Source organism: Sylvia atricapilla, chromosome 3, assembly GCF_009819655.1.
Source record: "Sylvia atricapilla isolate bSylAtr1 chromosome 3, bSylAtr1.pri, whole genome shotgun sequence".
In the NCBI taxonomy this organism is placed as follows: Eukaryota; Metazoa; Chordata; class Aves; order Passeriformes; family Sylviidae; genus Sylvia; species Sylvia atricapilla.
In genome coordinates this window covers 67,257,371-67,284,526 of record NC_089142.1, presented here as the reverse complement: position 1 = coordinate 67,284,526, position 27,156 = coordinate 67,257,371, and the positions used below count along the sequence as shown (strand labels likewise).

The window sequence follows — 27,156 nt, the reverse complement described above, 5'->3', positions numbered from 1 at the left end:
ACTTATTCTTAACTAGCAGAAATTTGAAGGGATTATGTTTTGGTGGGGGAATGGGGAGGGGCAAAACCTGAACTTCTTTAGTCCTTATCTGTCTCAGTTAATTACAGACAGAAAGGAGAACAGGATTTGCTTCTTCCAAAGTCAAAGCATGTTTCCACAGTAGCTGCATAAAAACCTGGCAAGAGATAAGTGTTCCCAAGCCTGAACTTTATTGTTATGAGATAAAGTAGAAAATTTATTTACAAATTTATTTACAAATGGCCCTATTTCCCATCTTTTTTCTATTTCCCTCTGCTTTCACATTTTAGTTGTTAATATGAATCTTTTGCCTTCTGTCTTTGAGTGTATTGAGAAAAATATAAGAGAGGTGTGTTGCTAGTTTTATGTGCTCGTAAAACAAAGACTTCAGAGCCAATGAAAAAGATTGTTCAGAGTTTTTTCTATGTTCTGAGTTTTAAGACTTGAAGGAAGGTGGTGCTCAAGAGGAAAATGTTTATGAATGTACATATAGACATTTAAATTTTTCGGGACATGTCAGAAAGCTCAGAGTGGGTCTCAGTGGCAAGAACTCCCACTGAATTTCGGGGGCATTTGGTTCCAAATTTTTATCAGTGTCTGTGGAAATTCCATCTGTAATGATATGGTTTTGTCACTGGGTTGAAAAATAAATGAAACAAGAAGAGCACTTCAGAACAGAGGAAATTGCTCGAAATTGCAGTCCTGGAGAGGATAACAGAGTAGTTTGCTGGGGTTGTTGCAGCCAAGATAGAGGAAAGAGATGCAGTGTGCATTCCTTGAATGCTGCTGTGTGTCAGATACCAACTGTGTGGAGAAGGCTGGTCACAATTTGGGAACACAGGTGAGTATCCCTACTCTGCCAACTCTTTAAAAAGTCTGTCTGTTGGTCAAAGCCAGTTCTGCTAACAACTAAACAAAATGAAGTTTCTTGTTAATGTAAATGATTATATCTACTATTGTAGTTATAATGTTTCTGGAAGTACACCTCAGCTTTCCCTATGAAGTTGAAACAGTGGGGGTTTTCCAATAGCACTTGAAGTACCTTCTTTCCACATTCCTTCTCCCTAATATGTTTTGTTTGCTTGTATATAGTCTGTATTTTGCATTTCAGCATCCACAGTCCAAAAGCATGTTGCCATAAAGAATATGCTCCCTGAGGTGTTCAGGGATTCCTGGTATTTCTCAGGCTGCTGTGGGATATTCTTCAGTAAATAAGTAAGGACAGTAAAGCTAGTATTAATATAACAGTCCTAAGGCAACTCCCGTTAGCCACTTCCTGATTTCTAAATAAGCTTGCCTTTTGTTGCCTCTGTTCATGCATGGATTCATGCACAGTCAGTGTGCTGATGCAGATGAGCAGCACTGACATTGTGTCTTGCGGCCACACTGGTGATGCCGTGTGTGGGAGTTACTCATGTGGAACAGTGGTTTATGTAATCTCCCAATGCCTGCCCACAGGCTGGGAAAAGAAGGCAGCCATAAGGCAGGGAAGAGATTTATGAATGCTGCAATGTATCTCGGGTTTTGCTGTCAGTTTAAGTGGCTGCATTTTCTTAATGTGCTACTGGCCTTAACAGCTGAACAAGCAGCAAAAAGTAGCACAGGAAGCTCATGTGCTATAAAATCATCTTCTCTTTTTATTGCTTTGACATTGTATCAACCTATGTTTCACTTTTTGAGCAATTGAACTTGAATAGTCCATCAGACTGTTATAATTGTCTTCCTTAAATTTTTTTTTTGTGTAATTTCACTAACACTGTAACAGATCTGGGTGATGTTTATGGGAAGGTTTATCTCTGTTCAGTGATTTTTTATTTTCACCTGACTGTAGTATCTCCATAGATACCTCCTTTTACTTAATTTTCAGCTCTTATCCCTGTTTTTACATGCTGTAATAGTGACTGTACCAGAATTGAGCTTGGAGATCCAGCTGTGATATTGCCCTAACTTTCTCAATTCTCATCATTGATTCTTCTTTCAATTTCTGGTGGTTTACTGTTCAGCTGGATGAAGGGCATCATGATTTTTTTTTTTTTTTTCCCTATTCAAACGGCTTTCTGGTTTCAAGGCTGCTCAATGACTGTTTTGGTCTTTGTAGGCTTTAGAAATTGCATGTCTGAGTGAACTCTGAAATGTAATCAGAAGTCAGAGGAATGTGATGGACATGGTTCTTTTGACTCAGTACTTTCTCAGGGAAAATTTATTCTCAGTAAGAAGTTCTTTGGAGTCCTTTATTTTTGAGTTTTTTCTGAAAACAAACAAAATATTAAGGAGAAATTCTCTTCAACTTAACATTCTGAAATACTTATGTATGAATTTCTGTCTGATGCCAAAGGTGATTTGTTTAAACCCTGACTGATGTATCTGTTCCTTTTCTTCTCTTCCTTTTCAGAATTCTAATGGATCCACTGTAACATCCTTTAAAATCTTGTTGTGACTTTTGTCAAGGCCCACAACACTCAGAGTATTGATGAGAGTGTTGATATTCTACCGACATGTGTCTTTGTGTTAAAATCCCAGTTAAAAGGAAGCCATAATAATAGCATAATTGAATGAATAAAAATAACTTGCACAAATGCCTATGTACGACTCACCAGTTATGGCAGCTGAATAAGAATTGCAGGCAGATGTGATGACAGAATAACTTTTGAGAGCATAGTAAAATTATCTTGCAGAGAAATAGACCACACTAAAGGCCATGGGATCTGAGAAATCATGATTTCTTGAAGTATTAAAAATAGTTTGCATGGGATAGCAGTAACTTCAACACAGCTTTTGATCAGGCAGAATGAAAAGTGCTACTAACATACAGTTGTTCTAGAGTTTAAGCAGATGCTGTGTTTTCCACTGAACTTGAAGGTAAGATCAAATACATCTAAATACATCTAATGCTCCTTTCAGGATGGTTCCTTGACTGGGGTTGATAGCGTTTCCTTGTGGAAAGCACAAGAACTTTATATGCATAAAGATAATATTTCTGCAATGTGTTATGATCCTGATTTGGTCCAACACCGGCTGTCAGTCAAAGTTTTCAGGAATTTCTTTATCCAGTGCCCCCTGAAATTTTTTTTTGTACTATTGCACACCATTTTGTACTCCAGTTCAAATACAAGTTTTTAAACAAGTGGCATTTATCCATATGTGGTAGAAAAGTAAGACACAATGGAATCATCTTGTCATTAAGGGGTAGAACCAGTTTTCATGAGATCTGGTTCTGCTGTGGACCTCTCAGATCAAGACTACAAAATTCAACCTTTCTGTGCATTTTATCCCTAGTAAAAAGGGGACAAAGATATCTTTGAAGTTTCTCTTGCTTATTCTGGCATGTATGATTTTTGACAATGTGATTTTCATCAGAGGCTACAATATTAATGTCATAGAAACAAAATAGTTGAAAATCCAGACAAGATGCAGTATGAGATTCTCTCCTCTCTCTCTCTCCCCTCTAGGTTTTTAGAGTGTGGGATATACAGACTCTTTCACCACTGCAGGTCTTCTATGAAGATCACGGGACTCCAGAAGAGATGAATGCCTTTCCCATGGTATTTGACAATGATCATGGCCTGCTTTTCACAGGTATGTTCTTGCAGTTGTGAGAGCATGCCCCTTCTCCTAGAATCCAATTATCAGTATGATTAAATAGAACCGAGGTTGAATACAGGAGTAAGGTATATGAGGATACACAGAATACTGGGAGATGAGAGTATTGCACACTAAGACTATTTTCAAGTGGGTTATATACGGAGCTAAATTCGATATTGAAAATGGCATGAAAATATGCAGCATGGGAATTAACAGCAGGAACCAAAGGAAATGAGAAAGGCTTCTCTGAAGGCAAGGTGAGGCTCCCACAGCAAAATTAAACTACAGATATTGTTATATAGACTTGTCATTTCTTGAAAGCTAGTAAGTTATTGATCTTCTTGTAACTATTTCTCTAGAACCTGCCTCTTGTTTGGAGATGAAAACAGCAGCATACAATCTCTGTAGAGCTCTCACAAGTATCCTTATTTAACTCAGTAAACAACCTCCTTATTTAACTCAGTAGCTAGAGACAGCCCTACAACCTGAGGTGTCAACAGACACACTGCCCAAGTGATTAGGAATAAAATATTGTGGGAACTCGACCTGGAGTTTCTGGGCTTTGTTTCCTGACTTTGTAGCAGGGAGCCTGGCACCTCTGAGGGACCAAAGCTTTGCAGGTGTAACTAAGGATGTTAGCCTTTTATATCTAAGGAAGAGCCTCTGTACCTGGCAAATAAAGTAATTGTCTTTGGAGACAGCTTTTTCTGTCCTTGGATTAGGAACAAGGCATAAAGCTTGTCAGATCTAAGAAGATGAATGTGAAATATTTTGTTTTCAGTAACCTGATGGTTTCTACTGATTTTTTAATTACTAAAGGATACAGATGCTGTCTTCATTGCAAATTTATGCTTATGGGATTTTCAGGGGTTAGCAATGTCAGGAATTTATACCGGTCACTCCTTGACAAAATGAGATAATTTGCCTTCATAAAAAATTGTTCTATAAGTGCCTAAATATTTGTAAACATGTGGTCCTAGAATCTGTTAATGTTTCCATTAAAAGCCTAAGTGAATGTCTCCTTGCCCCTGAACAGGGCAAGAGACTGAGGCTACATATGAGTGAATTCATTCTCATTGCTCTGTACCTGGCTTCACAGAGGAGATTTTTCACTTAGTAATTCACTAACATTCATAAATCACAGCTCACCTTCATGCTTCATTTGAGTATTGCCATAGTTTTCCCTCTGTGCCTGTTTCCAAGCTGCTGCCCTTCCTCCTTTGCTCCATACTCACTGCTGCTCCTCTGCAGGTAGGTCGGCAGGGACACTGGGGCAGGAATACTGGAGCTAGAATGGGAGACTGCACATGCACTCTGGCTTGAAAGCACTGTACAGACCTTGTCCTTTCTTCTATCTTATTTTCTCCATCTGCTTCTGTCTTTGCAACTCCTGATCTCAGAGCAGTGGAAGGTGTTTGGAAAACACCATTCAGAACTGCAGTGCTGTATAAAGGAAGGTACTGGAAAGACATCATCATTGCCTGCATATAGAATTGCTTTTTCTCTAAGAAAGCAGAAACCAGAATTTATTTGAATTATAGATCTCCCAGTTAGGGTTTTATATATTTGGGTTCTTTCCATTTCATGCCAACCAACACTGCAACAGGGGGATTTATGTCTTCTACTAATTTGCAGTCAGGATGTCAATCTCATCAAAGGTGGGCAGAGGACTGTGTTAGACAGATAAATAGTTCGTCATTGTTTGACTGGTGCTTTTTGGGGACTGTGTGAAGAGAACAGGTAGTAAAAAAACAAACAATATTCCATACTCTCTTCAGAAGAACTCATATGATCCCAATGGTTTACTTGAAATCTTTTAATTTCCGGGAAAAGTAATTATGCACAAAATGTATATATTCTCACTTCTCTCACCTTGTGCAGGTTCAGAAGTCATTGATATTTATCCCCTAGCTAATGTGATACAATATTCAAAAGAGTTGCCTCAGACACATGAGAAGAGCCTCAATGTTCTGCTTTACAACAGGACTTTTCACCAGATTCTCAGCATTTGCACTGAGTCAATACTGAAGGTGAGTGTAAGTTGTCACCCTTTGTACTGAAAAATAAGTCTCAGGGGTTTTTTATTCTGAATAAGATATCAGGAAATTTTATGACTTACTAGTACTTTTTATTCAAAGTCTTGTTTTTATGGCTATTTTTGGGGTCCAAATAAGTGGTAGCCATGAACCCTACTTGGGTTCAGAAGATCCAACTTTTCTTTTTAACAGTGCTACAATAATCATAAGAAGTACTGAGAACCTGTAGTTTTCACCAGCTGTTGATACATTAGCTGGAAAAATTTGTAGGGAGACGTGGCATCTTTTATTGGGTCAGCTGGTGATGCATGGCATTCCTGTGGAGAAAGGCTTGTGTAATGGTTTGTTCAGTTTATACTCTCTCTAAAGATGTTATTTGACACTGTAAACCCTGCCTTTCTTAGACCACATGGCTGCAACACTACTACAATCACAAGATAATTTGGAGCACTTGGTGCTACAGAAACTCAGATTCCAGTGCATATGAAATCAGTGGCTACTTGATAAATCCAGTTAAATCTGAGCTATCCTACTAAAGTGGCCAAATTTAATACTGGTATTTTGTTACAAGATGTTGCTTACATTTCTAAAAGGATTCAATAATGATCAGAGATAGTTGTTTCTACATTTTTGGACCAAAGCTTTCTGAAAAGCCTCATTTGTATATTCTGAACAGACTCTATAACTCAAACAATTCTTTCTAATTAAATTTCTTTCCTTTCAAACTGTAAAACCACTTTATATTTAACGTCAATCTCTCTGACTTAAGAAGGGTCTTTTTCATAGCATACATGGAAAATGGAGCCTCCCCTTGCCTGGCTGGCTTCCCTAGAGAGAGGGGGACATTTTCAGGGAAAATACACTGGTGTTTCAGTAAAAAATTTCGTACTGGTCAAAATTTCTCCTATCACAGTAGAACACATTTGTGACTAGTTTTAGAAGATGTATTAAAAATAACGATCTTATTATTTTTTCAGGTCTGGGACCTAGAAACAGGATCTCAGATATATCAAATAGAAGATGCACATGGGCTGAATACTGAAGTGACATGTGCAGCCATTGAAATAAATGGGGTTTATCTTGCTACTGGGGCATGTGATGGTAAAGCAATTATAGAATTAAAACTTCTTTTTTTTTTTATTCTTTTTTTTTTTTTTCTTTTTTTTCTTTTTTTTTTTTTTTTTTACCTTTACTACTTTTTATTACTGTTTTGGGGTCTTTTTTAATGGCATATTACATTAGAAGGCTGAACTCTCCACCTTGACTGTCTCAGTGACAGAATTAATTTTGATTGTGCAGCTGTCAGTCTGTAGAAGGGTGGGATGGGTCTTGGTTGGGTTCTCTCTCATAGGTGGTTCACAGAGCTGTGATTTTAGGCTGCTTGGGCTCTGGTTGTTTTTTAGCCTATTACTCTTTGAAAGACTCTCTTCAAAGCTCTTGGTCTGAAAAGTTGTTTCTTCATAGTAATTAGGACCTAGATCTATAGCTAAATGGCTGCAGATGAAGACTGGTAGTTTTTAAATTTTCTAGTCTCTAAGCTCAATTTTATAGTGTTGGAAGTCATTGAACACTAGAAGAGAGAGAGAGAGAGGGATGTTTTCTATATTTTGTATGTCTGTTAATAAGGGTGCATGAGTAAAACGTTCAAGAGTACACACCTGAATTTCTGAAGTACGTGAAACTTATGAAAGCTGCCTCACATGAAGAGAAACTCTTTTCCACACAACATACTGGCTCACGTTTCTTTTTTCTACTTGGGAGCAGAGACTGCACCCTTTATGGATATTAAAAGCAGAACAGAAGGCGAATGTTGTCATGTCTTAAAAAAGAAAAGTCACATGTAGTTAATTGCTTTACTTAAGAAAATTCCATAGCTTCTTCTCCCCACTAGCTCTCTGGGATAAATCCAGCAATCAGGTCACTCTGCTCATTGCTGTTGCTCAGAACCTGAAGTCCTCTGCCAGATAGCCCACACACTGATTGCTCTCTGATAAAGTTATTCAGAAACTGTAACAAGCAGTATAAGCAGAGATTTTTTTATCCTGGGCTGCACAGAACAGTAGACATGGAAAAAAGATGGGAAATTTGAGAGGGTAGTGATGTTTTCTTTGTGTTTTTTTTTGCCCTGACCAGTGCTAAGAAACACACTGTTACAATTTTTGAAAGACTAGTGACTTAGCTCTTGACCTCAAATTGTATTTTCTCTTTCTTTCTCTTTTCCCTGCTTAATCCTATTTAAGCTTCTGGATTTGCAGCACAGGTTATTGCTAAAAGTTCATTCTCTTTTCTACATTTTTGTCATCCCTGTGTAGGAACAGTGAAAATCTGGGAGTTTGAAAGCGGGCAAGAAGTCAAAGCCTTGCCTTTAGCACAACACAGCAATGATGAGCATCGTGTGCTGAGGATACTATATCTGAAGGCTGATGAGGGTCAACATGCTGTTATTGTTTTGGAGCAGAGAGGGAAGATAAAACTTATTCAGGTTTTTCAAATATGCTTCTTTTTTCCCCCTAATTTCATATGGTAGCCCCTCACTTCTGAGGTAAAATATGACTTTTTTATTAATTAGTGGATAAACTTTTAGAAACTGTCAAGGAACAATCTAATTTTTTAATGTAATCAATTAGCTTTCTGTCTGGTCTAGTGTTAAAAATGTTTATTAGTCCATCTCTATTTTTCAGCACTCTCACAATATTTTCCTTGCTTTTTCATTTGTGATTGAAGTTTCAGTAGTTACAGATACTTTGAGGCAACAGCTTTAAAATATTGGTGTTACTACAGATGGTGTTTAGTCTGTTTAAAGAGCTTCTTAAGATCATATTTGAATGAAAAGATAATTTCATTTTATTTTTGTTTAAAATTAATAGATTATGATATGGATTCTTAGGAACTGATACAAAGCAACAATGCAGTAAAAAATCAGATTGACTTGCTTGGCTTGATTTCGAGCATCTATTCTGTGTTCCTTTCAGCTAAAATTAACAGGATGCATTTGCAGCTTACAATAATTATGGCTTAACTTCTCAAACAAACTTCCATGTTTCTGGATGGAACATTCCTCAAATTGGAATGTTTAACCTGGGACAAAATTCTTCTGAAACTTTAAAGCTGCTGTCTGCAAGATAGAAAATGTGGGTTTAGACAGATGATATATTTGAGAAAAAAACCCAAATATACAGGCTCTCATCTCAGTAAATAATTTATTCATTTGAGCCAGCTAATGAAAAGCTGCTTTTACAAGGTTTGCTTCTGTTATTCAGACTTTTTGGAACTACTGCATCACACCACTTGTTCCCAAGTGTTATTACTGAAATTGTTTAACAATGTATCCCTTGACAAACAGGTTGGTGAGGTGTTGAATCTCCTCCAAGTCTTTATGAAGCTCAGCAGATTAATACTGTTTCACATACTTGCAGAACTACATTTTCCACAAACATTTCTGTGATAATGAGAAATACAAGTTATTTTATTGTTAGCTCTTTTAAAAGCTTTAAAAAGACTAGTTAGCAAGATAAACTGGAGTAGAAGCCCAAAACAGTTCATCTTTCACAGGACTTTACTAGAGATCGCTCAATTTTTAGTCCTTCTCTAAAGGCATTTCTTGTTTGATTAACTCAATAGCATAAGATTCACTAAAATCTTAATTATTGCTTCATTCTGCAGCTCAAGATATCTGTGAAAACAGTAGCAAACTGAAGGAGCTGATTTCAGTAAACTTCAAAAAATGGACAGAAATTTCAATGTTAGAGCAGGAACTAGATGAATTCACTAGGAGTGGATTTGGTTTAGTCGGAAAAACATCAAAGTAACTCCCAGTTGCCTCTAGGTGTGAGGGGGAGGAATCAGAGTCTCAGGGCTTTAGCTGAGCTATAGCTTCTCTTCTCACATAACTGGAACAACCATCACTTTTACTGAATGTTTTGGTGGATATGAAATGGAGAGTAACAATGCTTGTGAAATAAGCAGCTAAAACTAAGGAGACAACTTACTTTAAGGAGATAATTAAAATGAGTAAAATCAATAGCTCTGAACGCCACCGCTGCACAGCTTCTGATGTAATAGCAGGTAATTTAAGGAGAGCTGGAATATGTCTAGATGAAGCTTTCGTTTGCAGTTTATGCATATGCTAGTTTAATAACTGTAACAGCTTTTGTAATTTGTCACAGAAAACAAGCTTTTGATACACACTTGCTGTAATTCTTCATGAATAGAGAAATTCTTTCCTTCCTCTTTCATTAAGTCAGTTATTTTAATAGGGTGACTCAGCTCAAACAGATCTATATGTCACGTGGGTGCTTCCTGAGATAGTGCCATTTCCACGAAGGGATCCAGTTGTGTATCTGTCACTGAAGCCTAGCTCCTTAAAATCACAAGATTTTTTCCCAGAGATTCGGCTTCTGTGTAACACCACTTCCATGAAAAATGATAAAGAGGTGAGAAACACTTCGAAGTTTCACATCATTTACAGAAGATTGGAAAGTAAAATGTTTATTGTGCTCACAAGGATTTCATGTTTTAGCAACAGGACAAGAACCAAAAATTATTCCCCATTGTGGTCCCTTACAACCTTACACATTCTGTGATTCTGTGATTCCAAACTTTTCAGCACACTGAAATAAATACACAGAATAAATCATGTAAGAAAGTGACTGTTTCTAAGGGCTATATCTTCCTAGAAGTTCATTGCCTGGTTGTCACCATAATTAAGGAGTTTCTCTGAACATACACTTCACAATCCTGTAAAATATAGTAAGTTGAGGTTCTCACATAAACACCTCTAGAAACGAGATGTATTTCTTCCTGTAGCTAGGCTGACTTTTAGTAATAGTGGCACGTAAAGATCAAGCTGAGTATCAGAGTAATTCCATTTTCTCCTCTTACTGCTTCAGTAAAATAAAATGTCAAATTTATGTTTCAATTTAACTTGAATAGTCCACAAGACTTAAGTCCTGTCTTCTAAAATTTCACCAACTTTGTAACAGATGTGGATGATGTTTATGGAAAGGTCATTATATCTCTGTTCAGTGACTTCTTCCTTTAGCTTGATTAGAGTATCTCCACAGATACCTACTTTTGATTCATCTTCAGCCCTTACACCTGTTTTCACATGTTCAAATTGCAACTGTGCTGTAAAAAGCAGGTCAGGTTGGAGGCTCCTGTCCTCTGCAGCAGGGAGTCTCCCAATACTTTCACTCTCTACTTCCTCTGCTTCTATGTAGCTCAAGTACATTAGTATTAAAATAGCATCCCATATGCAATTGTTGTAGACACTGTCAATTTAGACATTTTGTTAGATTAACAGCTAAAATATTTCACTGTCTGTAGTGTCCTACTCTTACTCCTACTTTCTTTTTTCTTTTCATCTTCTTTGTAGACTTTTTTATCTTCTGTGGATATTAAGTGTTTTGATGTTTCAAAAGAAGAAGGATTCAGAATGATAGCTACAGGAAGTGCAAATGGTGAAATAAATTTGTGGGATTTTGAATCTGCCTCTGTGAAATGCCTGTAAGTATTACTTTCATGACTTTTGATCCCCAGTATGTCATACAAACTTTCCAAATGGCATACTGGGAATTCAATATGCCCAAATATAAAGCGTGATTTACAAGTGGAATTAAAGCAATTTATGTGGGCCCACCTCCCTCCCACTTCAAACTACTTCACTAGCTAGTCCTGATATTGCAGGTAGGGAAGTGATCAGGACAGTCATTTGGGGAAGGGATGATGTAATTAAAAAATAATGTTAACCTAACTCAGCACTGCCACTGAAGCAACTCTCACTATATACATCACTCTAGTCATTGATTAGAGGCTGCTATTGACCTGTAGAAACATCCTTATTTTGGAAGTTTTATGTTTGGAAGTAATGCTACTTCAGATGATAATGGCAGGTGTTCTACGTTATCAGTATCTCAATCACTGTCCGTACCTAGAGGACTAGAAGTCACATTCAATGAGGAGAAACCTGATGTGATTTTGGAGGTCTGAGAGCAAAGATCTTCCAGAGAAAGTGATCAAGAGTGAACACAGGATGGTTCCAGAGATTCTTATGCCCATTAAGCTGCTACATCAGTAAACTGAACAATGGCAATATGTCTGGTTAGACTGAATGGAGCAGCATGGCAGTATTCCTGTGTTAGTGAAGCAATACATGTCTTTTAGGACCATACAAAGTCAATGTCTAACTGTCCTACCCAAGAGCTTCACTTCATCCTTCATGTGTAAAATTGGCAAGTTTGTGAGAAAGAGAGAAGAGTTTTCTGTATCATGGAAAATAATCAAAACTTCACTGCAGTTCAGACAGTGGCTCTTTTCTTTTTATTTTCTTCCCCGTATATGAGGCAACCAATTCATACTGATGCATGGAAGACAGGAAAGTCAATGCTTTGTAAGTAGGGTGTTTTACCCAGGGATCACATCACTCTTTGAGTGCCAGGAAAAAGGTATATTGCTAACATTAACTTAGCTACTTCAGTAACTTCACTTTCCTCTTAAATACTGATCTTCAAGAAAATACTTGGCTGAATGAAAATTTCATCATTCCATCAGGTACCTGTTCTACCCGGCACAGGCACATTCTGTATGTCCTCTCCACTGACATTAAACCATCATAACTGCTTAACTGATTCTGAAATACTGTCTAAAACTTTAGGTGGCATGCATTCTGGGAAATTAAAAGTGTTTTTTTTTTTTTTAAATTACAAGTTAAATGTGAAATATTTTCTGTAACATTACACAACTTATCTGACATATCCTGTACAAATGTCTTTGTTGTCAGGCGTAAAACTCCTGAAGATAACCAGGGCTCTGGAGTCAATGCCATATTATTCCTTGTACATAATGTTTCCCCTTCCAGGTAACAACTGTTCATTTTATCCTCCTTGAAGACAGGCACAGTCACTTGGAATTTTGTTGTAGTAAAATGATGTAATGTTTCTCCAAGATAGCTTATTTAAATTCAGATTTTTTTGTATTTAATCAATTCAAGTTTGTACAGTTAACTAGCTTACCCATTCTTATACTTTCATAATGTTTGTCAAACAATATGATATGTTATTTTTCTAATCAGGTCTCCTTTTTTCCTTTGTGTGGCAGCAGGCTTTTTCTCTATTTTAAACCTCATAAAATCCTCTTGCTTTTAGATACTCTCAGCAAAGAGGCAAGCACATCAAAATGTGCAGCCACAAGATTCCTCTTAAAACAAGCTAGAAGCTTCCATAGGTTGTCTTCCAATGGATATGCAAAGACAGTGGTAGCCAAAAGGATTCAGTATGGCTTAAATACTTACGCAGCTTTAAGTTTTTTTAGCAATTAGACAGCTTTTTTCCTCTTGTGAACCATAAAGCTGGTTTATGGTCTTATGTTGTTTTAAAATCTTCAAGTAGCTTATGCTACTTGATATCAGTGCTATTTGATTGAACATAAATTCTCTTTGACATTCTATTTTAATGATTAGTTTAAGAAATCTTAGCCAAATAAAAAAGAAGTGATTAAAATTCATAAATAATTTTTTAATATAAATGAAAATAAGCCTTTACTATTCTTAAACAGGAGGATCCTACAACAACTTGGAAAAACATAGTGTCTTAGAATGTTTTGTGTTTACTGGGAAGATACCTGGATAAATTTGACTGATCATACACATGCACACACACAAATGTTCAAGCATGATAGCAAATCTGTAAAGGCAAACACTGAAAATTGAAAGGCCTTTAATACTCACCAAATTTTGAAAAGTTATGGCCACCTGACCAAATTTAAGGGCACTACCCCAGCTGCATACCTTCTGACTATCCCAGTTATTCAGATACTCCTGCAAAAAACAGAGCAGAATTTTTCAGTCAGAATTTTTCTTGATTCAGAAACAAAACCATTTACAATCACATCCATTTTTTTTCCTTATTTTCCTTCACAAAATCTCATTATTGAGAGTTTTCATAACAAATTGAAAATAAGTTTCTATAATTAATTTAAAACTATTTGCAGAGAAAGTACTGTGTAAAATGAAAGGGAGCAAGCCATTGACATGCAGTTAATTTTTCCCTTTCATGCCTTAAGGATGAATACCAATGTTAATTTTTGTCTGCTATGGATTTCATTAGCTCAAAACTCCTTCCGAGAGAGATTGGCTGTGTAATATGCAAATATTGCCTAGTTACTTTAAAAAATATATAAAACAAATAACCCTTAGTCTAATCACTCTAATCAGTTCAAGTATCATTTTATTATGCTTTTTAATGCTGGGTGATGTTGATTTCCAGATATCAAATAGTATCTTCAGGAATGTCAGAGATCTTCAATAATTTCTTTCACACAGGAAAAGAAGTTCCCTGTCCCCTGCTCCTTCTGTGAGGAGTGAGGCCAGTGCCATTCCAGAGCAAAAGGGAAGTTCTTTGGACCTACATGAGGTAGGTATGGTGGTTTGATGGATTTGGTAGCAGTCATAACGAATTTCTGGTGTCTTTTTGGTTTTGGTTTTAAAATACTGTAGCTTACTCAAATCCCTCCATAACACTATCCACAAAACAAAATATCAAGAATTGTAAAGAAATTATTTTTGTTCAGCTTTGTTAAGGTGACTGGGACAGGACATTAAGAATCCTTTGTTAGTCAGCTGGCTCTGTGGCACATGGAATAGGTGACTATCAAAGTGTTTGACAGATATTTATCACTAGCAATTCTGACTTTCAAATGAGGGTACACAAGGATTCAAAGAGGAAGGTAAAATAGACAAATAATGAAGTACGTGAATAAAAGCAGAACCATTTCTACATTGCAGCCACAGTTGCTTGGATACATTCTTTCAAATGAAAGTATCTTTTTTTTTCTTTTTTTTTTTTTTTTCCTTTTTTTTCTTTTTTTTCTTTTTTTTTTTTTTTTTTTAACCACCACTGTACTATCTCAACCTGTATATTTTGTTAAGGATAGTCTTATGGGGTTTTGTGCCACTTTTTGCCCTTCTATGCCAGAAGGACATGCCATAGTTGCAGAGCAATAAAAAGTAAGTAGGCAAAAAGAGGAAAATCCTGCTACCTCTCAGATTCTTACCAGCATGTTGTCTCAGCAGAACATGGCACTTGGATAGATTCCCAAGAAAACACTGGCTTACTTGCCATCTGCAAACTAAAGTATCCAGTACACCGTGCTGTGTCCTCATTAGAATAACAAATGGAAAGTGATTTGCAGCCTTTAAAAAGATTCCTGAAAGTCCCATACATCAAGCCTTACATATAATTGTGTAGGATGAGATTTAAGTGACTTGTCCTCTTCTGAGATCCCTCAAACACTCATGGCCACAGAGTTTTCCCTGCCTTATTTGACTTGGTAATTTCTGAGGTCAGTATACTGATTGTGTCAGCCCTGGGGATCCTCAGAAGCCTGTGTGGCAAGGCACAAATGAAGATTTGTGAAAATTCTCTTATTGAAAATGCAGACATGAGTAAATATTTATATATGTATAAATGTATTTATACACTTTGTTAATTTTTGCTCAGGGCAGTAACAAGACTATATGCATGTTCTGAATGACACTCTCAAAGAGATCTAGGTTACATTCACATGATTCTAAGTGATTGACTTTGCTTATCTTAAGACATCAAGGCTATTCAGACAATTTTACATTTAACATGCTCCTTAATTCCCATTAATTTAGTTTCTGATTTGTTCATCTGTTGATTCTCTTCAAATAAAGTATTTCTTGTTTATACTCGTGGAAATTGGAGGAATATTTGAATAATCCAACAAAAAAAAAAGTTCTTAAAATAATTTCAACTAGTGAACTGTTCTGTAGCTACACCCAAATTCCAGTTCCTAATTCTCTTACATTTTATTATTTTCTTTTAGAAAAATGCAGAAAGTGATGAAATTAATACTGAAATAAAAACAGGTATGGAAAGATGTTTTCCATTCTTTTTGATGTTAATCCATGACTTCTGCCCAGATTATTGTAGAAACTAAATTTGTCAGTCTGGCAAACTGTGTTTAGAATAATTGGGATACCTTTGATACATGGATGACATATCTCATCATCTTCTGCTCCCTCCTTGATTTGCAGTTATTTCCCAAAAGCCAGGCCGGGATGAAGGATATGCAAGACCTTAATTGCTTTTTTTCTCCAAGTAGACATGATAATACTTTCAGAGTTTGAGAATGTCAACTATACATACTTTTCCTCTACATAAATATTCAAACAATGAATTATTGAAATAGTATAGCAAAAGCCAACTTTAGCATCAGTAAATGGCCTCACAGACAAAAGCTTTGAAACTAGGTGAAATTTTAGAAGGGAAATTCTTCATTATGGTATCTGTCCTTAAAAAAATCATAATCAAGAGAGAGCCTAGTGCTTAAGAGTTAAGATGTGCAAATGAGTTGGAGAATTTGCAAGAAGTAAATCCTCTAGATTGTTCTGAATCCCTTAGAAATCCTCTGCTGGAAAGCAGAATTTCCCAGTAGTAAGAAATTCAATCATCTGCCATATAGATTTATCCATTTATTTGGGAAAGAAAGCATACCCTAAAACCAGAATATGCCTAAGCCTTGTAGCTGCGAATGAAATAGACACTCATGTTAGGTTTTGCATCCACTGAATGTCTATGAAGGTCCTGCCAGCATCTCCAGCTCTGGAAGTCAGCAGAAACACAGAAAGGGTCTCTGTGGCCATCCCCTTGTATTTAGCAGAAGTTTTCAATTGGAGAAGTATTGAAATCTTTGATTCCAGAACTGTTAAGTGTCATGTAGTTATTAAATTTCATTGCTGAACTCATTGTTATCTCTAGAAGCCTCATGCAGAGGCTGCACATCCACCTGGTAGCTGTCCTGATGACTTCTGTCCTGCACTCCTCCTCCACTCTCAGTTGTGCTTACAGTTCCTGTAAAATCTATGGCTCTCTTTTAAATAAGGTTCCCCTACATCACTGAGCAATAGTTCTGGCTGGTCTAGATAAGATGATGAAGATTGTTCCCATTTCTTTTCAGTGATCTTTATCCAAACCTGTAATATTTTTAGAGTAATGCCATCTTGATGATGGACATTATTTTCAAATGTAATTCTTTTTCTGGTGCTATGTAATTTCTGTGCATTGAAAAGCAATACTAAAGCCTTTTGAGAAAATATATCATCATTTGTGTTCCAAAGCAGAAGAAACAAGTAAGAACACACAAAATCCAGAGATGGATGCACGGTTGTTGAACGCTAAAGCAGGATACTCGCCTATACTGGCTTCTGCTCATGAAAGTAGCTGCATCCGCCTATGGAGTATTCAGGTAGCCAACTGAATGTCTTTGGGAAGGGACTGGAACATCGAGAAGACAATTCCACTAGTCTTTGGAAAATTGCTCTTTATCTAGCAATTGCAGCAGCAGATATTTATTGCATCTTTTGGTTATCAATTTCTTCCGTAGACCCAAATTAGTTCTGCTTTAGTAACTGTAGCAGGGCTTAATGGAAAGCAGAAAACAAGGAAACATGATTTGAAATAATTATAACAAACTGACTCTAAATTTAGGTGAAAGTCTAGAATTTGATTTTTTACCCACAACATTTACCTTCTAAGCAAGGATGATAGGCAAGGCAAAGTGTCTTACTCTCAGAAGAGGATAAATACGCCTGGAAATTTGTACAAGCCAGCTAGCACTAGTAGCATAACAAACCGGAAGAGAATAGTGTCCTAACACATAACATCTACAACAGTTATGGGCTTGAAAAGCCAGTAATGCAACTAAATGGCAGAGGCTTATTTGTCATATCACCTCAATCTATAAGAATTTTCCAGACATCACGTTACTCTAAATAAGATACACAAAGTAAATACAGCAAGAAGGAAAAGTACCATGATGTGATTGATTGATTGGTAATATTGGTCATTGTGGCAAACAGTGATCATAAAAAGTCAGGCATGTAAGGCTTTTACAGGAATCCCAGCTAAAACAAGTCATGGGAAGATTTTTTCAGAAAGATGGTGAGGTAACCTTGCAGATATTTTATGCAAAAATAGAAAATTATGGTAAATGTATCCAAGTATAGTGGGTGTGAGCTTTACTAGGTTTTGTTTTCTTTACAGTTAATATATTTTAATATATTAGTGTGTTTAGGTTCCTGTAGGAATCTCCAAGTTCATCAGAATGATGACACTGAAATGATTGTCATCATCATTACATGGATGACAAAGTAAAAATCTCCTTATCAGCAAGACATTCTGCCTCACATCCTCCTAGACTTGAAGAGGCAATAATGGAGAAAGTCTACTGGTGCTAATTTGAAAAGTAGAACAAGTTGGTGAAGGAGACATTATGGGCCTATTTGCAGCAAAGCACAATATTTCAATAGCAAATGAGGGGCATACTGATGTTATTCCACACCAAATGGGGGTAAGTGGTGAAGTAGGGGTCAAGACAACTAGACTGACTTGCCTGAAGAATTGAATAGCTTGTCCTTTCGACATACAAGAGACAGCAGTCCAGAAGAATACACCACAGCGATCTTTGTCATAGGTAGATTGAGGAATTCACCTTCTTAGCAGCTTTCCGAATAGATGTGAGCTGATAGATATGATAGACAGATAAAATCAGTGGCACCTAAATTCTGACAAATTAATATTTTTAATGTAGGTATTATAATATAAATATGTTTGGTTTATTTATTTGTTTGAATATTTGTTTTAGGGAAACTTGATGAAAGAACTTCTGCCATTTTCAGAACATCCCTCAGGTCCTCTGACAGTACTGTGTACAGACATCTTCACCAAAATTCTTTTGACAGGCAGTAAAGGTGAGTAAACATGTTAGTCATTCTGTTCAGGACAGTTAGGAGCACAAAAAAATATCATGATGTAAATGTGCCAGAAATATGGAAATGATGATCCAAGTGCTGCCAGGTTTTTTCTATCAAAGCTATAATTAAAAAATTGTAAAAGGTGTTTTGTTTTATTAAAGGATGGTAGATTAAAGATGAGTATTATAGTGTTATCAGTAGCATTGTTTTCATAAAAAACATTAAAATTTTCTTCATTCGCATGCCCTGAATATACTTTCCATCTAAATTATGACATTGATCCCAAGGGCAAAGATTACTGCTAAGAACAAGTAAAAATTTCAGTTCCATAGTAATAATACTAAATAAAAATTGCTACTTGAGCTGTATCAAGAGCTGTGATTCAAACACTGATACAGAGTGCACAGTAATGACTGCAGCAGTACACAGCTATATAGGAAAAGCATTTCCTTTGGCAGAATGTTCAAAAGTTTACCTGCTGTCTGATTCTTCTTCAAGCCTTTGGAATCACCCTGGTAATTTTCCATCTCTGTGTCCATCATAATGTGTCACTTTCCTTTTAAAATATGTATTAAAATTATTTTCTGCCAGCTTCCTTCTCTTAAGTGGTCAGAAATCGGATGGAGCAAGGGATTTTTCCCCTTTTTGTTTCAAAATTGAGCGATAATTTGACTTTTATACTGGAAATTATGAGGAGTTTCTACTCCTCTCAGATTCAAATGCATAAATGAGTTCAGAAAGGCAGCATGCACTGAACAGTATTTCAATTAATTGTGGAAAAGTATCTACCCTACTACATATTCATTTAATACTCTCCCTTTGCCTTTGTGTGTTCGTGTCACTGTGTATTTACTTTTCATGCTTTCCACGCTCTTCTCTTTTATCTGCAGTGCTGCTACCAATTTCCTTTCCCCTCTACAGATTTTTCCTTGTTATGAAAAGGTCAGCCTCTCTGCCTGCCTCCTCCCTTGTTTGCAAATGTACAGTCCTAGAAATCAGATATGACTGGTATGAAAGTTGGAATTACACAAAATATTCTTCTGCCTTGTAGTAGAAGTGAGAAGTAAGAGGCAACTTCATCAGGGAAGAGGCAGCCTAGGCAGGGAACAGAGCACTTGTGGATGATAAGAAAAATGGTTCTTTGATTCTAGTTCCACATAAATGCGCTAAAAGGTTGTAAAACATTAAGCATTCATTATGTATACAATTAATTAAACTTTGTCCATTTTACCAGGATTGAAAACCAGTATAATCCCCAGGAAGTTCTCATACCTCAGCTGTGCAATAGACATCTGTCTTGACAAGATGACTTGTTTTTCAATGATAATTTAAATAAAAAGCTTTACCTTACTTCCACTTCAAACCTATCCAGTTAATGACACATTATTTACAACCAGCATATGTGTTTCTTTGCATGTTAATGAGCAGTCCATTATTTCTACTCTGAGCTTTACAATAAGATAGTTATATTCACTGTAAACTAACCGACCTGTGTTCTCTGCTTCATTCTGCCCAGTGTCTACTGAGAGTAAATGGCAAACACAAGTGAAGGTGTAGCACTAAAGAAACTTACTGATGTTTTGCTTTCTCCTTTCTTAAACAGAAGGATATATTATTCGCTGGAACATTGCCTCATTCTTAGAAGATTCACGAAACAAAAAAAATGTAAGGAATTATCTTTCCAATCTTCTTAACTTGAACAGTGTACCCAGACAAACAGAAAAAAAATACTGCAGAGCTCTACAGGGATACAAATGTTTTCTGCATATAAAGATCATGTTTTGTGCTTGAAATAATAACTTAATGCTGTGAAAAAAAATGGAAAAACAAATAAAACAGTGTTAGCATTATTTCACTGTGTTTAAAGAAGGTATATTAAAAATGAAATTCTCCATGTCCTCTGGGTGGCATTTTTACCACATGCCATTTGCAGGCTGTTTCATGGAGGGATTATTTTTTCACCTCTTCTAATTTTCAGAAAGACATGCTAATAAATCCACTAAGATAGCAACCATGGTGAGGTACAGAACTGCCTCAAATGTGATTATGTTGCTTTTTTCCCCTCAGAAAATAAAGGAAGAGCTCTGCTGGAGGGCACATGCTACTGAAGTGGTTGACTTATTTATTGAAGAGGAGAAAAATGTGATAGCAACAGCATCCATTGATGGTTCAGTCAGGTATAAAATGACCAACACTTCTTACTGCTATGGCAAATCAGTTGAGCTATCTCCAAAGTTCCTTTTCCTGCTGCACTTGTACATAGGCAAGAACTTAAATAAAGCAAAACACTGAGTGCATTTTCTGTTCTGCACCTGTAAGAGCTGGTTTTAATGTAACACTTCTCTGGAAGTCAGATCTTTTGCAGACTGTCATTTTCTTTCAGCTCTAGCTTTACTTTGAAAACATAGGTAATGACTACCATTTTAAAAATTACCTCCTGTTCTAATCCTATTTTAGCTTTCAATACTTATTAAATTGACATGGATCATAAGCATGGCATCTAATCAATGTGGATGCAATTAGACCATGGAAGCTTGAAAATACTTCATAGACAACTGTAATTCCTTCTTGACTTACAAGTACATTTGAAGGGGCTTCTTTTTGTTTTCTGGAAGTAGAAATGAAGAAATTTTGTGTAGATCCTGCTCTGGTGGTAGCACTTTACAACAGGAACAATTCAGAATTTTGGTACATTTATTCTTTGTTTTTGTATATACAAACATGAACTAGTTTTTCTTCTGTTTTTTTACAACGACCTTATGATTTTTTTTTCATTCTCAAATTATTAAAATTATAAAAACAATCTTACTGATGTTTTATAACTAGCTGAACTCTAGAACAGTGCTGCAGATTTTGATAATGTACACAGATATTATCTCACTTCTGTTCCAGTTCTAAAAACATCCATTTTACTTTTCTGTCCTTTGGCACTGCTTCTACTATGTCTGTAGGCTTTGGCACGCCAGGATTGGATACTATTTTGGTTACTTTGGACAAGCCAGGAAGTTTGAACTATCAGATACCAGTCGGTTGATTTTGCCTTCTGATGTTAAGGATTTTTCTGCTATAATTAAAGAGGAGAGCCAACATATGGAAAAGAAGCAGGTTATATATCCTCTCAGGCTGGACAGAGACAAGTAAGATCTCATACATTTACATATATATATGATTGGGAGAACAGTTCTGAAAATATGCTTTAAAAATATCTTTCATCTGAAGGTCAGAAAAAAAATTAGTAATATGTATTATTCAGAATAATCTTTCATTGAAATATTCAGATGGTTTTTGACCCAGTATGGATGAATCTTGTCATTTTTATGAGTTGGTGACAGTCAGGATTAGGTGATGATCAAGGTTTGAACTCAGTAATAGTGATGACTAGATACTTGTCTCAGCTTTTAGCCTAACTAGAGGTGATATGTTATATATACTGTGCAGGTTAGCAGCCTGTTGCCTTTCAAATTCCTAAAGTTGCTATATTTCTGGATCTCCAAAAACTTATTTAAAAAGCTTAATGTGATCAGTTTCGAGCAAAACACAAATCCTTTTAGAAGAATAAACCAAATTTAATATTTCAGCTTAAGAAATGGTCATCTTACATTTGCTGGGATGTTATGGATATATTCACATACATGGGTAGAGGATTCATAGATCATGGCATTCTGGAACTGGCATAAATGTTTGTTCAATAGCAGTGCTGAACTTTTTTTCTAGGTAGAGGTTTTAAGGGATATGGTTTAGTTACAAGTCATGTCAAAGAGCCCATTAGTTTAAGTATTTCTGGAACTCTCTGGATCATTAATTATTGGATTAACCAAATGAACAGAAATATTGAAGAGGGCATCTTCAGAGGCAATGCACACAGTGTCTTAAGTAACAATGCAATCTAAATATGGAAAAAATGTTTAGGACTTAAAAAGTTATGCATTATTTAGTGGTAAGATTTCATGTACCATGTCCATTCTTAGGCTGCCTTTCAACCAAAGCATTTTGGGACAATAGAAAACCTCTAAGGTGCTTTAATATTACCCGATTTAATTTGATATCCTGCTAATAATTATTATTCCATGAAGTTCTTACTAATATGAGTAGTGTCACTGCAGTCAGAACAGTAACTCATCAATACAAAGAAGTGTTTGGCTCTGTGTTTGAAGGACCCCTGTAGTTCCTCTGAATAATCAGCAGCCAGTCTGAAACCACTGCAACCAAAGATATTATCATTGAGTCAGCTAACTTGAAAGAACCTTTCCATAAGTTACATACATGTGTCAAACTGTGACTACTTTTTGAGGATTCTTCAAATATTTCAGTAGAGGAGAATGTCTATCATACATATAAACACATTGACTAAACAGACAAAGAAAAGGAGAAATGCTTAATTATGCAGAGAACTGGGGGGAAAAAAGCAGCCACACTCCATACAATAGAAAGTTTCAGTGTTATTGTTCTCCAAGCTTTGTATGCTGTCACCTCAAGAGTGACTTGGTTCCTCTGGATTAACTGCACCAAATACTGTAACGGAGAGCTAGCCAACCATCATACAAAAGGCTGTGTTACTTACAGGTGCTAGGCTTTGTTCTTTGCAGGGTGCAGACAATTGTCTTGGGACAAGTCACTTATCTTTGTGATGCTGGTATAATTCACTTTTCTGATAACTCATACAATATTCATCACTAATTAGGTGATATTTGAGGATCTCGATTCACAAATCCTTTTATGTGTTATTAACAGATATATATTCATGGAATCATAGAATCATTAAGGCTGGAAAATATTTCTAAAATCATCAAGTCCAACCATTACCAAGGATAAACATAATCACTTCTAAATCATATCCCTCATATCCAGATGCCTTTTGAACACTTTCAGGAACAGCGACTCCACCACCTCCCTGGGCAGCCTGCTGCCGTGCCTGACTGCCCTTTCAGCAAACAAATTTTTCGTGATATCTAAATTAAACCTCCCCTGGTGGAACTTGAGCTCATTTGCTCCTGTCCTGTTGTCAACTGGGAGAAGAGGCCGACCCCCACCTGGCTACAGCCTCCTTTCAGGCAGTTGTGGAGATCAATAAAGTCTCCCCTGAGCCTCCTTTTCTCCAGGCTAAATAACTCCAGCTCTCCCATCTGTTCCTCGTGGGACTTAACCTCTTGATCCTTCATCAGTTCTGTTGTCCTTCTCTGGACACACTCCAGCACCTCAACGTCCTTCCTGAATTGAGAGGCCCAGAGCTGGACACAGCACTCGAAGTGTGACCTTACCTTTCTGAGTATAGGGGAATAACCATCCATAATCCTGCTGGCCACAGTATTTATATAACACAGATTGAATATCCCAGAATATTCTGAGTTGGAAGGGACCCACACGGATCATTGAGTCCAATCCTCAAGCGAATGACCTGTACAGGGATCAAGCCCACAACTGTAGCATTATGAGCACTGTGCTCTACCATGCACTGTGAGCTAGTGACGGTGTGCTATTGGCCTTCTTGCCCACCTGAGCACAGCTGGCTCATGTCCAGCCACTGTCGACCAGCACCTCCAGGCCATTTTCTACAAGGCAGCTTTCCAGCCACTCTGCCCCCAGCCTGTAGTGCTATGAGGGGTTGTTGTGACCCAAGGGCAGGACCTGGCACCTGGCCTTGTTGAATCTCATACTATTGGCCTTAGCCCATTGGTCCAGCCTGTCCAGGTCCCTCTGCAGAAGTTTCCCATTGTCCAGCAGATCAACAATCCCATCCAACTTGCTGTGATCTGTGAACTTACTGAGGGTGCACTTGATCTCCTTCTCCAGATCATCAGTAAAGATATTAAACTGGGTCCATCAGTAAGTCCTGGAGAACACCACCTGTGACTGGCTGCCAGCTGGATTTAACTCCATTCATCACCACTCTCTGGGCCTGGCCATCCAGTCATTTTTTAGCCATCAAACAGGGCACCTGGCCAAGCCATGACCAGCCAGCTTCTCCAGAAGAAAGCTGTGGGAAAATATTCCCCAAATGTGCATGCACTTGAAAAGGGACAAACTCATCTCAACAGCATAAGTGCTTACAGTTTAAACAAGTATCTCAGAAGAGCTATTGAAAAATGTCAGCAGGTAGATAGAAGCATCTAGAAGAATGGTCTCATTCTTCTATAGAGTTCTACCTACCTGCTGTAGTTTCTCCCTGTAGTTCCTTAGCTTGTATGGCCTGACTTATTTTTCTGATTATAAAGGCAAGTTAATCTGCACTAACAAACACTCTAGATAATTTCTTCTCATGACTAAATTTGGAAACCAGACATATGAGCAGAGGACACCTTTGTTATGAAAGTCACATTCAGGTGTACTAGTCAGAACTTAAAGAAATGCTGAAAAGCCATTATCAGACAGTGAATTAGCACATGACTCTTGTAAATGGTGTATATATTAAGATTTCTAGCCTTCTACAGGTGACAGCCATACCTGGATTGACAAAATATTAGTGAAGCACTCCATGACACCTATGAAGGGGTCCTAATATAAATTATATTTTTAAGATATATGAAATCACTTACACTTCAAAATAATTTCATTTTGGAGCCATACAAGAATATTGTGTTCATAACTGTCATTTTGATAGGAACTTCAGATTTTTTTCTGTCTTGTACATACAGGTGGAAGTCACTGACCAGTTCACCTTCAGATTTAGAAAAGGCTGGACACGGGGAAGCAGCTCACAGCTTCAAGTTTTTCAAAGCTCTGGGTCCTGAAAAGGTAGCTAATGTATGACATATTTATGTTCTGTGCAACACATAGAAAATAAAAATGTATTTCTCATTTTAAAATTATCCGTAAATAGCCCTACATATCTTTCTCATTCAACAGACAAGCTAGAACAAAAATGCAAAAACAGAGGGATATAAGAGTCTGTGGTTTTCATTCTCATTTTGTACATTTTCAAATTTCAGTTTAAAAGGTAGCACAAACTGATTCACTGATTTAAACATGTAAAAGAAACCCTAGAATTTTCCTCTGCTTCAACAGAAAACCTGAATATCTTAAGTTTACTTAAGGAAGCGTGAAAGTACTAGAATAACAGTGGTTATTATCCCTGGTTGCATACAATAGTTCTTTCAGAGTTCCTTTGAAATCAGAAGCCAAGAGAGTCAGATTTCATTACATATACTTTCTACAACTCTAATTGAATATCAGTGGAGCTCTTCCATCTTTACCTGGCTATAACCTTAAAAGTCATGGGAATATAAAACTTCTCTTGCAGTAGTAAGAATGTCTTCATTATGTTTTGTCCTCTGCTACTAATGCACTGACTTTGGCTTTCCTTGGTCAGCTCCAACCTTTGGAAACTCAAGAGTTTGCAAGCAAACAGGCTGGTGCAGTATTTGCATTTCTTCCTATATATGAGGTAAGCTCAAGTGTTTTCCACCTTTTGTGGTGGCATTCATACATCAGACGCCATTAGCATTTGTATGTTATTACAGTGACATACTCTGACATTCCGCTGTTAATTGTCTGTTCTCAATTTAATTTTCTAACATCATTTGCATTACTACCTATCCAATTCCAACTCCAACTTTGGTGGAAGCTTGAGAATCCAACTGAAGTGAGCATGCCAAAAAGTGAGTATTGCATATGTTAACTCCCCCTGTTCAACCTCCTGTCATTATTGTTTTGCTCAGATTCAGTTCTTTTAACCGGCCCCAAACCTAATGATTCCCATCTGCCCAAAGCTTTGTAAGGTTAGTACTATTTTATGGGTGTTAATAATCTGATCTATTGCAAGCTGTCTAGCAAAGCTTCCTAGGATTTTCTTCTATGAAGCAAGATCAGAATATTCCACAGGTTTGCCTATCCCACATATCATAGGATGAAAATAATCACCCCAGCAAAGGTGCTGATCCCTTTCTGTAGAGGGTACCTAGAGAACTAACTTGGATAGGAGTTACATCCTAGATGGCTGGTTAGGTGGGATTAATATTTCACCTCTGCATTCCAATATTTATGATCTAATCCTTGTACATGCAGCATTACAGTGTGTCAAAAAAACTCAGGAGCACAGTGTTCAAATAGTTGGCACATATGCTATTTTTCTGACCATAAATATACTTTGGAAGCATGTGTTTTGTTTTCTTTCTGAAAAAGAAAATAAAATACAGGAGTTCTTGTGCCTTGGGAAATTAGGAGCAACTACTCTGAAGCCAATGGCACTGCAATGGATTTACAACAAAATGAAATCAGACATTTTCTGTAAACTATGTGCACAAAAACGTATTTTTTGTCTGTGCGGTTACAAAATGCTATCAATCTGGTCTATTCACCTCAGTATGTTAATTAGTCCTTGAAATTTTTTAAAGGTCTGCAAAGGATCAGAGCTGAGAGGTCCAGTCACAAGGGACGGCATAAGGATCCAGATCTCACTGAAAACTTGAGTCAAGACAAGTAGATGTAGTTTCTGTCTTCATTAAAGTGGATTAGCAGATTTCTTTTGTTTTTTTTTTTTTTCTCTGTTTTTCTTTTCAACTACATTTAAATCTATTTCATTATTAAGAAGAACATTTAGAAAACAAATCTTTACTTCTATTCCAATCATTCATGCAAAAAATAAATTCTAATAAAGCTGGTCTATGATTATAATTAGATATTAAAAAGCCCATTTGACTTCATGTATATTTGCTGACAGGTACTCTCTGTGTCAAAACAACTGATTTCCTTCTGCTTCAATTTGTCTAGTTTGAACTTTTGAATATTGAATATTACACTGCTTTTTTTCCT

The 27,156-nt window shown here is 36.7% G+C and overlaps 1 protein-coding gene across 1 annotated transcript in view; it reads left to right on the top strand.

Annotated features, from left to right (window-relative positions):
* The window catches only part of WDR64 (WD repeat domain 64), a 57,102-nt gene extending 30,225 nt beyond the window's left edge, over positions 1-26,877 (top strand). The window contains exons 11-28 of the mRNA XM_066315658.1: positions 3,468-3,594; positions 5,482-5,630; positions 6,614-6,737; positions 7,949-8,118; positions 9,893-10,069; positions 11,011-11,141; positions 12,415-12,492; positions 13,954-14,044; positions 15,480-15,522; positions 16,777-16,901; positions 18,300-18,405; positions 20,012-20,073; positions 20,476-20,585; positions 21,360-21,545; positions 25,041-25,140; positions 25,715-25,789; positions 25,970-26,003; positions 26,739-26,877. Of these exons, the coding sequence (XP_066171755.1) occupies positions 3,468-3,594; positions 5,482-5,630; positions 6,614-6,737; positions 7,949-8,118; positions 9,893-10,069; positions 11,011-11,141; positions 12,415-12,492; positions 13,954-14,044; positions 15,480-15,522; positions 16,777-16,901; positions 18,300-18,405; positions 20,012-20,073; positions 20,476-20,585; positions 21,360-21,545; positions 25,041-25,140; positions 25,715-25,789; positions 25,970-26,003; positions 26,739-26,827 (1,977 nt within the window). The 3' untranslated portion in view covers positions 26,828-26,877. The remainder of the gene's footprint in view (positions 1-3,467; positions 3,595-5,481; positions 5,631-6,613; positions 6,738-7,948; positions 8,119-9,892; positions 10,070-11,010; positions 11,142-12,414; positions 12,493-13,953; positions 14,045-15,479; positions 15,523-16,776; positions 16,902-18,299; positions 18,406-20,011; positions 20,074-20,475; positions 20,586-21,359; positions 21,546-25,040; positions 25,141-25,714; positions 25,790-25,969; positions 26,004-26,738) is intronic.
* Positions 26,878-27,156: the final 279 nt, after the last annotated feature.